General features: G+C 46.5%; 1 protein-coding gene across 4 annotated transcripts in view; it reads left to right on the forward strand.

Annotated features, from left to right (window-relative positions):
• Positions 1-14,211, forward strand: part of PRPF40A (pre-mRNA processing factor 40A) — a 963,502-nt gene that overhangs the window by 246,668 nt on the left and 702,623 nt on the right. For all 4 annotated transcript variants that reach the window (XM_086956681.1, XM_086956683.1, XM_086956684.1 and 1 more), the window contains exon 13: positions 13,800-13,864. In XM_086956681.1, coding sequence (XP_086812807.1) covers positions 13,800-13,864 — 65 coding nt within the window. The remainder of the gene's footprint in view (positions 1-13,799; positions 13,865-14,211) is intronic.

Raw genomic sequence — 14,211 nt, forward strand, 5'->3', positions numbered from 1 at the left:
AAGACTGTACAAACAAAGGGTGTTACTGCAGACAGACAACACCACGGCGATGTTCTACATCAACAAGCAGGGTGGAACACAGTCAACAACGCTTTCAACACTGGCACAAGAGATATGGAGATGGGCCATCCCACTACAGATAGACCTGCTAGCCATTCACCTACCAGGGAAAGAGAACATTCAGGCAGACTGGTTGAGCAGACAGACATCGGCATCCCACGAGTGGGAGCTCAATGCTCAGGAAACGAGGTGGTTATTCAACAGGTGGGGAACACCATCAGTGGACCTGTTTGCAACACGCCAGAATGCGAAATGCCAGTACTTCGCATCCAGACTACCCGAAGAGGGGTCCCTTGGGAATGCCCTATGGATAGATTGGTCCGGGAGATTTGCCTACGCTTTCCCCCCGATACCACTGATACACCGAGTACTGAGCAAGTGCAGAACGAGCAAGATGACCCTGATACTGGTCGCGCCACAGTGGGCGAGGCAGACATGGTACTCGCAGATCATGGAGATGTCACAGAGTGCACCCCACAGATTCGGCAGAAGAAAGGACCTGCTCTCCATGCAGAACGGGGAGGTGCTGCACCCAGAGCCAGAGACCATGAGCCTAGTAGCATGGCTCCTGAGGACATAGAGTTTGCACATTTGAGACTGCCAGAGAGTACCCTCAGGGTCCTTCGCGAGGCACGGAGGCCGAGCACACGGCGGTGCTATGTCGCAAAGTGGAAAAGATACACGATGTGGTGCAAACGTGAACAACTTCACAAGAAGATGAAGAAAGACTCCACAGTGCTGCGATACCTGACACACTTGCTGGACAGAAAACTCAGTTCATCCTCCTTGAGGGTTCACTTAGCGGCTATAGTAGCCTACACAAGGGGTGAGATGGGCAGAAGCTTCTTCACATCCCAGGTTGTCAAGAGGTTCCTGGAAGGAGCAAAGAGGATCGCACCGCCAAAGCGGGTGCCACCACCAGCATGGAACTTGAACATAGTTCTCACGGAACTCATGAAGGAGCCCTTTGAACCACTGCACAGGGCCTCCTTAAAGATGCTAACCATGAAAACAGCCTTCCTAGTTGCTATAACGTCATTACGCAGGGTAAGCGAACTGCAAGCGCTGACACTACAGGAGCCCTACATACAAATACATAGTGATAGGGTTGTGATGAGGACGGACCCACACTTCATGCCGAAGGTGGTCTCCAGGTTCCACATGAACCAGTCCATACAGATACCGAGTTTTTTCCAAAAACCAACCAATAGCGCTGAGCGAGCTCTGCACACCTTGGACGCCAGAAGGGCGGTCATGCATTACATTGAAAGGACAAAGCAGCACAGGAAAACGAAACAGTTCTTTGTGTCATTCGCCAAAAATTACATGGGCAAAGCAGTAACGAAGAACACTATTGCACGATGGATAGCACATACGATTCAGCTCTGCCACAACAGGGCAGGACAGGAACTAGACGAGGGAGTGCGTGCACACTCCACTAGGAAGAAAGGGGCCACAATAGCCTTCCTGGCTAACACGCCCATACAGGACATATGCCTGGCGGCAACATGGGCTTCAGTGCACACGTTCACAAAACACTACTGCGTGGATGTGCAGATGAACAAGGAAGCGCAAGTCGGACAAAAGGTGCTCCAGCACATATTCAGAAACCAGAACTCATCTTCCACCCAGCCGCCACGGAAATGAGAAACCGCTACAAAATCTATGCACAGCATAGTGAATCCAGAAAGATTCACGCTGCAAAACGATTAGTTTCTTACCTGTCGGTGTAGTTTTGCAGCTTGATGATCTTTCTGGATTCACTAGCGAACCCACCCACCTCCGCCAGAAAGATGAGGCTGGAGAGAAAAGGGGTGGTCAAAAAAAAAAAAAAAAAAAAAAAAAAAAAAAAAAAGATGAATAGATAAAATGGATTTTACATACAAGGCGGTTAAGGAAAATTCACCTACATAGAACATTGCCATCACTTCGGAAACGGAGGAAACACGGAAAAAAGAATCCGAAGATGGCGCCCAGGGATGGGAGCTTCCGCAGGAAGCATGCCGACGTCACCGGAAATACACCCAAGGAAGGGTGACGCCGACGCCCACCTGGGACACAAAAAAAAAAAAAAAAAGAGAGAAAAGACTACGAATCCGGACCCAACCACAAGACCGCGGAATAATGCACAGCATAGTGAATCCAGAAAGATCATCAAGCTGCAAAACTACACCGACAGGTAAGAAACTAATCGTTTTCCGTGCCCCTCGGGCATTTGTATATACTGTGCTAACTTAAGTAAGAGTTTTGGTTTGTGCTTAGTACCCTGTCCTCATAAAGAGTACAGGGCTGTTGTGAATCTTAATAAATAACTTGTTTATTTTCATAACACTTGTGTGGTGTCCTTTCACTTGGTATTCAAGGGGTATATGTGTGGTGAACAGCTGGCTTAACACGCCCTCTCGAGTCTTTAGCCTTAGACTGCTCGTATCCACGCTACTAGGATAGCTGGTCTATAAGGTTGACTTACAACCAATCATCAATAAGGGTTGCTGGACTGATACATAGTGTTCACTAGAATAGTGAGCACTGCATATCAGGCCACCTTCTCACATTGGTGAGCAGCGGTTGGGATTTGAGCTTGCTGTTGTTTTACCACACGTATCCTAAGAATATCTTGTTGAAAGATCACATAAGTACTGTTAGTACATATAACTAAGCTTAGAATACTCTGAGTTCTACTGAACCAGCTGTTGCAGCTCCTCAAGGCTTAGCACACCTTGGCTGCAACTCTTAGCAAGGGATCAGTAGGTAAACACATAGTGTAGGTAGGTGCATCACTTACACCACACTAGAAACAGTATGTCAGACAAAGGAGGAAACTCTGAGTCTCCCCTTGTGTCAGTGGACCCTCCACAGGTCCTTCCTTCCAGATATACTGTGCTTAGCTTCCATGAGTTACGACAAGTGTGTACCTCTAGGAAGATTAAGCAAGGGGCTAACCCCACCACCTCCTTTCTGATTGGTCTCCTGGAGACTTATGATGCCAGAAAGGCTGAGAGACTTCTTAGCCCTTCTAATCCAGATGGAGGCATGCCTCCCCTTGAGGGAACCAGAGGAGACCCTGACCTAATCCACCTCTCAACTGAGAACGAAGATGGGGAGGAGGATGAGGATGAGGATCCCTCTGGGGATGAGGCAGATAAGGGACAGGTAGAAGTCAGTAGACTAACCAGGTCCAACTTAAGCAAACATGACAGTGGTACTGGGGGACCCCTGGGGCCACTATCAGGTCAGCTTAACATTGGGAATGGACGAGCCAGATCTCTGTCAAGAGGCTCTGGCAGATCCCTTCAAACCAATGGCTCTCACAACTCTTCTCAAAGAGGGATGACTTCCACTCAGAGGAGGGTGTATGAAGCTAAAGAAAGTGCAGCCAATCTGAGGATTGAAAGGGAAGAACTTGCCCTGGCCAAAGAGAGGCTTGCCTTTGCTAGAGAGCAACAGTTAAGTGGGGTAGTCCCCACTGGTGGCAGCATTGTACCTAGCAATAGGGAAAGGAGTTTTGATACAAAGCACCTTGGTAAGATAGTGCCCCCCTTTAAACAAGGGGATGACATCCACAAATGTATTACTGCTTTGGAGAGGGCCTGCACTGTGCAAGGTGTTCCCCAGAGTCAGTGGGCAGCTATCTCGTGGCTCTCCTTTGAAGGTAAAGGTAGAGACAAGCTCCTCACCACAAGGGTAGAGGATGCTAACAATTACAAAATCTTGAAAAATACACTGGTTGAAGGGTTTGGCCTAACCACTGAGCAGTACAGGGTGCTGTTCAGGGATACCCAGAAAACTCAGTCTCAAGATTGGTCTGACTTTGTAGATTGTGCCACTAAGGCTTTTGAGGGCTGGTTGCTGGGCAGTAAGGTTACTGATTATAAAGGATTGTATAATTTGATGATGAGAGAACAAATTTTAAACAATTGTCAGAACCAGTTGTTGCATCAGCATCTTTTTGACTCCGATCTGACCTCTCCCCAAGTATTGGGAAAGAAGGCAGACAGATGGGTTAGAACAAGAGTTAAACAGAACCAGGGCCAGAATCAAGGTGGTCAGAAGAAAGCAGACCAGAAGGGTAAAGATTCTAAGGGGGAACAAAATGACCAGAAGTCTTCGACAGGTCCCCAACAACCCAAAGAGGGTGGGGGTCAGGCTCCCCAAAAGAAGAAAGAAGGCCAATCTAAAAGGTGGTGCCAATACTGCAAAAGTAAAACTCACTGGTTTAGTGAGTGCACCAAGAAAGGAGGAGGGCAGACTCCTGCCACTGCAGCCCCTAAGGCACCTGTGCCCCCTAGTACAGTCAGCAGTGGTAGTGCACCTCCCAAGGGTTTAGTAGGGTTAACCCTGGGTTCTGAGGGGTGTGACAACTTAGTTGGTACACTCACTCAGGCTGTCCTTGTCAGTACAGGGGATATGGATATGTCCCCTGACATAAGTCCCAATACTTTGGGCAAATACAGACAGACACCTTTCATTAATGGAAAAATGGCTCAGGCCTATAGGGACACTTGTGCCAGTGTCACAATGGTGACACCTAACTTTGTGGACCCTGGACAGATCATGCCAGGTACAGAATTCCCGGTGACCAATGCAAGCAATGTCACTACCAATCACAGTATGGCAATTGTAGCTTTCTCCTGGGGAGGGGTAACTGGCCAAAAGAAGGTTGTAGTTAGTTCAGACCTCCCAGTGGATTGTTTGTTGGGCAATGATTTGGAGTCATCACAATGGTCAGAAGTGGAGCAGAGGACTCACATGGAAATGTTAGGCTTGCCAGCGCATGTGTTTGCTGTGACCAGGTCACAGGTCAGGAAATACCCCACTGAACAGGTGCTGGATCCTGGAACAATGGACCAGACACCTCCCAAGAAATAGAGCAGTAGGGTTAAGGCTGTGCCTTCCCCCTTGCCCCAGGTTGTGGATCAAGTCTCAGAGGAGGCTGACCTACAGGAATTGAGGGAAACTGAGCCTAGAGAGTTTGAACTTGATCAAGTTGAATTCTTGGGTTCAGGGGGACCCTCAAGGGAAGACCTGGGGAAGGACCAGTTAGACTGCCCTTCTCTTGAACCTCTCAGACAGCAGGCTGCTGCTGAGGCTGCTGGGAACGCCACAGGTACCCACAAGGTATACTGGGAAGATGGACTCCTGTACACTGAGTCAAGAGACCCCAAGCCTGGCATGACCAGGAGGCTGGTTGTACCCTTGTCTCAGAGAGGTTTCCTACTTACCTTGGCCCATGAGATTCCCTTAGCAGGTCACTTAGGCCAGACAAAGACTTGGGACAGGCTTGTCTCACACTTTCACTGGCCTCACATGAATGAGGATACCAAGGAGTTTTGTCGCTCCTGTGTCACTTGCCAAGCCAGTGGTAAGTCAGGTGGCACAACAAAGGCCCCCCTTATACCAATGCCTGTGGTGGGGGTGCCCTTTGAAAGAGTGGGGATTGACATTGTTGGTCCAATGGAACCCCAGACAGCATCAGGGCACAAGTTTATACTGGTGGTAGTGGATCATGCCACCAGGTATCCTGAAGCTATTCCACTTAGGACCACCACAGCACCTGTGGTGGCAAGGGCCCTAGTTGGAGTGTTCTCCAGAGTGGGCTTCCCTAAGGAGGTTGTCTCTGACAGAGGTGCAAACTTCATGTCAAGCTACTTAACTGCTATGTGGAAGGAATGTGGTGTCAACTACAAGTTCACTACACCCTATCATCCACAATGCAATGGGCTTGTTGAAAGGTTCAACAGGACCCTAAAAGGGATGATTCATGGACTACCTGAAAAGCTCAGGCGTAGATGGGATGTCCTGATTCCCTGCCTTCTGTTTGCTTACAGAGAGGTCCCACAAAAGGGGGTTGGCTACAGCCCTTTTGAACTTTTGTATGGGCATCCTGTGAGAGGCCCCCTGTGTTTGGTGAAGGAAGGATGGGAGAGACCTCTCAAAAAGCCTGCAACCAACATAGTGGACTATGTACTTGGTCTCTGCTCCAGGATGGCTGAGTATATGGAGAAGGCATCTGAAAACCTTAAGGCCAGTCAAGAACTTCAAAAAGCTTGGCATGACCAAAAGGCTGTCCTGACTGTTTACCAGCCTGGACAGAAGGTGTGGGTGTTGGAGCCAGTGGCCCCAGCAGCACTCAAAGACAAATGGTCTGGGCCCCACACAATTCTTGAGCAAAAGGGAGAGGTCACCTACCTGGTGGACCTTGGAACTCCCAGGAGTCCCCACAGGGTACTCCATGTCAACAGGCTCAAAGCATATGTCGACAGGAAGGACATGAGCTTGCTCATGGCCATAGATGAGGGACAGGAGGAAGAGAGTGACCCTCTCCCAGACCTGCTCACTCAGAATCCTGATGATGGGTCAGTAGATGGTGTTGTCTTTTGTGGCAGCCTCTCTGAACATCAACAAAGACTGTAAACAGGTTCTTCAGTCTTTCAGACATATGTTCTCTCTGACACCCAGTCAGACCACTTGGTGCACCCATGAGGTTGACACTGGTGACAGCCTGCCAGTCAAGAGTAAAATCTACAGGCAGCCTGATCATGTTAGAGACTGCATAAAAACTGAAGTGCAGAAAATGTTGGAGTTGGGAGTCATTGAACCCTCAGATAGCCCTTGGGCTAGTCCAGTAGTTCTAGTGCCAAAGCCTCACACCCAAGATGGTAAGAGAGAGATGAGGTTTTGCGTAGACTACAGGGGTCTCAATGCAGTCACTAAGACTGATGCCCACCCAATACCAAGGGCAGATGAGCTTATAGATAGATTGGCTTCAGCCAACTACTTAAGCACATTTGACTTAACAGCTGGGTATTGGCAAATCAGGTTAGCTGAGGATGCCAAGCCCAAGACAGCATTTTCAACCCCAGGTGGGCATTATCAATTTGTGGTAATGCCCTTTGGTCTGAGAAATGCACCTGCCACCTTCCAAAGGTTGGTGAATCAAGTCCTTACTGGGCTGGATGACTTCTGTGCAGCATATCTAGATGATATTGCTGTCTTTAGCTCCACCTGGGAGGATCACCTGGTCCACCTGAGGAAAGTGTTAGAGGCTCTGCAAGCAGCAGGCCTCACTATCAAGGCCACCAAGTGCCAGATAGGGCAGACACAGGTTGTATACCTGGGCCACCTTGTAGGTGGAGGCCAGGTTCAGCCACTGGAGAGCAAAATACAGTCAATCAGGGACTGGGCTCCTCCAACCACCCAGACTCAGGTTCGAGCTTTAATGGGCCTGACTGGTTACTATAGGAAGTTTGTCAGGAACTATGGATCAATTGTGACTCCATTAAATGAACTGACAAGTAAGAAAATGCCAAAAAAAAGTTCAGTGGACAGCAGGCTGTCAAAAAGCATTCGATGACCTAAAGCAGGCCATGTGCACAGCACCTATCCTCAAGAGTCCAGACTACTCCAAACCATTCATTGTCCAAACAGATGCTTCTGAGTTTGGTGTGGGAGCTGTTCTATCTCAGCTGAATTTTGATGGTCAAGACCAGCCCATTGCTTTTATAAGCAGAAGGCTGACCCCCAGAGAGAAGAATTGGTCAGCTATTGAGAGGGAGGCCTTTGCTGTGGTTTGGGCCCTGAAGAAGCTGAGGCCATACTTGTTTGGCACTCACTTCAAGATTCAGACCGACCATAAGCCCCTCTTGTGGCTAAATCAGATGAAGGGTGAAAACCCCAAACTGCTTAGGTGGTAAGGGGCTGACCCGCTGACTAGGTCCTGCCTATGGGTGGGACTAGGAGGGGGGTGGTTACACCCCTCTGCCATGCCGGACTTCCCCAGGCCAGGGGCTGGTGTGCCCCTGGAACTGGTTCAGACCGGCCTATGCGTAGTGAGCACCGGGGTGCCACTCAGCAGTCACCTTCCTGAAAAGCCCTGCCTACCCAGGATACACAAAACCATGTCTGGGACGGTGCTAGCACCGCCCCGGACAGGAAACCCTTTGTCCAAGCCTCCCTCGCTGGAAGGACTCCCAGCAGCAGGAGGTCAGACTCGTGTCTGTGGTGGCAGCATCCATTTTGTGGAGCTGAGGCTTTAGTTAACTTTAACCGGGGTTCACAGTTACATACATGTCGTGTCCCTCTAGAAGGGTGGAATGCTAACCCCGTCGCCAGAATTGGCGAGGGGTTAGTATTCCAATTCGTATGACACCTTACTCGACATGTTTTGATAAAGCAATACCAAAGTTAGCATTTAACCGCGAGGATTATAATGCACTTAAGAGTATATGGTATGCAATATCATGGAACAGCTATTAGGACTTGGTTCCGCAAGCTGCAGACAGGCTCAGCTCATGCCAGAGCACCATCTCACACGATTCCAAGCACTCTGCCTTCAGGATTGTCAAGGCCTGCCATAGGAGTGACTGATAGGAATCTGTGTGTCCATTTTAGGATTAGGTATAGGTATACTACACCTACAGCAAAGGGTGATTACACGACTTTGCCCCAGCTGTCATGCAGCCAGTTGTGTCAAATTTAGGAGGCCAGCCAGGGGGGGCATAATACATGCTGCAGCCCCTGGCAGCCCTGGGTACACCTATGCCCTGAGTTACAGGGTCTGATAAGGTGGGCCAGTACCAATTGGTAGATGCACCTAGGGTACATGTTGTAATTTAGAAAGAGAACAGCCAGGCTGTGGGTCTGATTAGCAGGCCCACAGCCAGAGAAAGTCGTAAACCAGTGAAACAAAAGCAAAAAATCTGGGTGATCATAGGATTGCAGACCCTACTCTCCTACACGTCTCCTTCCAAAATTCCTCGAGTTGGGTACACTGCCAATTATTAATCACAAAAAAGTACCAGAGGGTCAGGAGTAAGACAGGCTAATATCGAGGACAGTGAAGGTGTAACGCTCCCACTTGCCATATGACTGAAAGAGGAGTGATGTAGAACATGCCAGATCAAGATCAGTGTCTGGTCTCTGGCTCCCATCAGTCACCACTCGGAACCGCCCTTCATCATTTGGGGCTCCGAGGACCAACACTATACTGGATCTTGTTTCTCTAGCAGAAAGAAATTAACCTTCCTGTTAGTTAGTATGTGTTGGTATTATAGTCAAGACCATGTGTGTTGGTAAAGTAACTGACGGGGTTAAAAAGAGGGTGGTGTGCAGTGCAAAGGAATACCAAGAAAAATAAAGAGGGTAAGTAAAATTGGTTTAAGGAGCAAAAGAATAATTTAATAGAGTATAGCTCCTAGCACCAATATTAAAAATAGCCAAGACAGGGTAAAATCTATGGCCTGTCTAGTGGTGTAACGTGGTCGACATGTTTCAGCAAAACCGGCCAATAGCCTTGCTTTCTTCAGGACCTTCAATGTACAGCTACTGCAAACAGAAAATCCCCAATGTGACAAAAGTATTACAAATGAGTGAAATATAGTGTAGGAACGACACTGAAATGTCACCTGAACCTCTAGGTATGTCTGTTCCAGATCTTCTCACATAGTCAGCGGTGGACTGAAATAAAAAAGCATGGCATGAGCTAATCCCTCCATAGCTGTCCGAAATAAGCCTTCTTGTTGCACCTGTTGTAATCATCAACATAGGTGTGGTTCACGTCTCGGAATCTGAACAAACACACTGAACAAACTAGTGTAAAATAATAATCGTGGAAATTGAACCATTTCAAGTTTCACAGAATACTTCTTACCTGGCTAGTAAGAAGTGTATACCTCACCCCGCCTGGCTGCGGCTCAGGACTGGTGAAACGCCGCTCTGAAAAAGGTGAATAAATTCAAAAACAAGAATCATCCACCATGAAGTGCCAGAACTTGATCTATCTGAGCTATGGAGTGCTGTCCTCAGTATGACACTCGAGGCTTGTATAAATTCTAGCAAAGTGTGAGGGGCGGTGAAAGATGTCATATCCGCTTCAAAAGTGGGACATATAGAGTTGTTGTCCTGTTAATCAAGTGAGCGCATACATCCTTCAGATGCAGAATCTAATGCCAAAGAAGCTGTTCAAGCTAGCAGGACCATCTAATCCCGCTTACCAGACTAAGTGAGATCAAGTGCCCCGTGGTTGAAGAACCACAATACAGCAGACTACTGATAACTGCTCTGAAGCGAACCGCATGCTGAAATAGCGTGCTACCGCTCGATAAAACTAAATGAAACTCCAGCGCGCACTCACCTATCCGTCGGTACTTCTTAGCGGCATCTGTGCCGTCCGGGGAGGTACCGGCGGTCTGTTTTTGTGTTGGTTATATCACGCTGGCCCTCATTGGTTAGGAACACTCACGTGACGCGCCATTGAATACGTCAAGCGTCTGTGATGTTTCAGACCGAATAACTGGATGAGCTTACGGGCAGACTGCCCAATGGCGTGCTGGGTGATGTAAGTCTACTGAATTGTAAACAGCAGGGTTTGACAGTCGGGTGAGCCTTCGGTTTCTCCGATAAAGGTTCAATTCTATATTTACGCCTGAAACCCAAGGGGATGTAGCCCCGCATACAACAATAGTCATGGTGTAATAAACTCATGGTGTAATAAACTTGCAAACCCAGAGGAATGTTCATAACTAACAATCTCGCTTGGGCAGCGGCAACAAGGATTGCAGTGCCCATCTCAAGAGTCATGTGGTCACGGTCATCATATGGTCATACAGTCAAGGTCATCATATGGTCATATGGTACAGGTCGTGAAAGAAAGGCCAAAAGTGTGGTGTTGGCGCCAATGATTACAACACAGTTTTATAGAGGTACGTCTGCTGGGTGTAAGTGCTGATAGGGCTTTATATCAGAATCTAGTTACCACACTCTGTTTAGTGCACCTCTTGGAGATGATTCAAAACGAGGACCAGGGAATGTCATCATTTAACCCTGTTCGATCGGTCCCTAGTTTCAACACCCATTTCTGTTCTTTTTTATGGAGAAAATCACTCACATTGGTGATGTGGGAGGGAATGAACGGTTTCTCCAAGACTGTCCATTTGAAAGACGTGGGTGAGTGATTTTGAGTAATGAAATGGGTACACTGCCAAAACATATGTAGGTTGTCTGCACCTACTTCTCAGCACTTGGGGCAGCTTCTCCCCTTTTGCTGCTGATCTTAGATAGCCTCTTTGGCGTCCAGTATGCTCTGTGAGTAGTGAATAAATGATTGATTAATTAGTTTGCAAAGTTCAAAATAAACAGGAATAAATACTTGTAAGCATGGATAAATATAGGAGGACATGTTAAAAAAAATAACCCGCATAAAACCCGGAAGCCCTAATTTGTACACGTTATTTTGTTTTTATCCTACATCCATGTAGTGTTTTAATTCTTATTGGATGTTGATGGTTAATTGGTACATCATATAAGGCTATCTATTTGAATTTTACTGATTCTGTTTTCTTCTGTATGGATTAAACTGTCCCTTTTTGTAAAGAGCAAATTCCAGTATTTCCTGAAAATCCACTTTTATTTGTGCTTTCATACACTACTGCCACACATAAACCGGTTTTGACTTTGATGCCTGTTCAGTAACATCGAATATCACGAATAGCAACAAGACGGTGACTCCCCCCAATGTTATGCCAAGAATAGCCAATCCCATCCAACAAGCTTTATTCGATGTACAAGTCATAAACTTACTCTCCATACAGTACCTACTCCATAAAACACTATACAAAGACACGTTTTAGAACCATACTTTGATGTGCCAGATCTTAAGATGGATTGGTGAAAGAGATAAAATGGTTTAGAACTATGAAATACTAAAACATAAAATCAATTAAAATTCATTACGTAAATTGGTACTAGGATACAGAGTAAAATCGCAGGCAATAAAACATGTTCACATGTACCGCTTCAGGTTAAAATTGCCTAATAAACCCTTCAAAGTGCATGGAGTGCTTTCGATCTAATAGCCCAGAACCATCCCAGAAATGTTGCTACTGCAATGACAATAGAGGCTGAGGTGTTTGTGTGCAGTATTATTTGTGCGTCTTCATTCCTTCTGGTACCCAATGTCCTACAAATTCGCGTCCGCCACCATTGGCACGGGCCAACATGTGCGGGGCAGACAAACAACAAATGAGCCAGTGACTTTGGGCATGCTCCATCGCCTTCTGTGACCCATTTTGCTGTACAGGACTTAACTGGTAATGAGCCTACCCTGAACTGGAAATATAGTTTCCGATCATGTGGTTTTGTTACGGTTTCCCAATTCTGTTCCAGGCGCGGAATGGTTTAAATTCCATAAATCTGCCCATAAGGGAGGACGTATCACCATTTCTGTAAGTGTTGTTGATCACCAGATCGCAATATTTCTCTTTCAGGATCTCATTATAAGGGAAGGGGGCACATGTGGGATTTTCCCAGTGTTTTGCCATGCCCATGCTTACTAAGGATACTCTGACCTCCCTTTGCCATTTGATTTTGTGAAAGCGGTCAGCACTGATTAGAACTTTTAAGCCTGCAGTATAGGTTGCCAGTTCTAGGGTGCACCAAATTCTACACCACTATAATATAGGGCACCAAGAATAGCATAATTATATCAAGACTACACCATTTATAAAGAATGTGCTCCATTGGAACAGGACCATCATGATGCCAGGGATAGACACAATCGTGCCAGAAACGTCCCTGTTCTGGTCATGGCTTCTATTATGGCAGGAATAGTCCACAAGGGTTTGACAGGAAGGAGGTGAGGCTTGTGGTGCTGTCCATGCCAGGGCTTACAGGAAGGAAAATGTGCAGTTGGTTTATGTCTTGTGATTATTGTGGGGGGCTCACGTACTTTGCTGCAAGTGACCGTTATATGGTCTGGGCAATAGAGTGCGAAAGCAGTAACAAACACTAACCTCCGTGGCAGCTTTGCTTTCATACCAGCCTTACCAAGATTCTTTATCTCATTGGATGACCCGCTGCAGATTCGAGGCAACAAACGGGTTGCTGGCAAATCTGCAGCTTTTGGCATCATTTCAAATCCTCAACAGTTTGTGTAAATATTGCAAACGTGCCTCTCCTGCATTGTGTGCACAATCACCTTGGACTGTTGTGCTTCTACAGTCAGTCTGCATCAGGAGTTCGGGGTACCAGTCTGACAATTTACTCCTCACTGCTTGGCTGGTGAGACCGCCACTCCGAACCTCCCTGTGGATTAGACCGATATCGTCAAACAGTTGGTTTACCAAGCTCCGCGTCTGCGTTGAGTGACCAGAAATAAGACTTTCTCTGTAGAGGATTGACAGTGAATGAGCTATCCGTGCTGAACCCTTGTGTGACTTTCGGCATCTTAGGAAAGTGTTCCCCATCTAAAACGCTAACCTTCCCCCATCTCCCAATTTTTCTCATTCATTTCCAGACGATGAGGCAACGTGTTTCAGCCCCTCCCCCCTCGCACCACCCCCTCGGCTACGAACCAAGAACGGAATATATATATCCTGTTGGTTCTCGCCTTACAGACACATACATACACGCTCAGGGTTGTTGTTTTTTTTGTTTTTTTTGCATTGATCTGTTTTTTCCCCATCTTTGTCACATTATCTTTCATATTTGTTTGCTCTGTACATCCTGTTTTCATCTCCTGTTTTTTCGCGATCTGTTTATCACTAAGCTTTCTAGTGGTATCACCTTGAAAAGGAAAAACTTATTTGCAGTTTCCAGCTAGGAAGTATTGTTTTATAAAATGTCAGTAATCTAAACTATTACATTTGCATTGTTAAACAGTTTTTTGAAACATTAAAATTCAAGCAAATTCGTTATCTCTATTTGAGTTTTAATATAAAATCCAATGTTATCTATGTTCACAGCGTGTACCATCCAATGCCACCTGGGAACAAGCAATGAAAATGATCATTAATGACCCCCGATACAGGTATTTCTTTTCTACTCTTTAGTGGGCCTGATACCAAACCATGGCAATAATTAATATCTTGTAGTATTGTCTTCCAGATGTTAGTCCTGTAAACAGTTAGCTTGGAGATATTTTCCATGGCACAATGGGGAATATTTTTTGCTAGATATTCATTTGTTTAGAGTATGAATCTCTTTAAAACTGGATGGATAACACTCTGAATTTACATTAGTGCCGACCTGGTTTGAAAGCTAAAAATGGAAAATTTCTACTGTTTGACTTGTTAAAATAATATTCATATTGGGATGATAGTAACCGACATGATTTTGAAAGGGAAACGATTACCACACATGCCTTTACCGCGCATA

The sequence above is a fragment of the Lissotriton vulgaris genome, chromosome 2_1, assembly GCF_964263255.1.
Source record: "Lissotriton vulgaris chromosome 2_1, aLisVul1.2, whole genome shotgun sequence".
Taxonomy (NCBI): Eukaryota; Metazoa; Chordata; class Amphibia; order Caudata; family Salamandridae; genus Lissotriton; species Lissotriton vulgaris.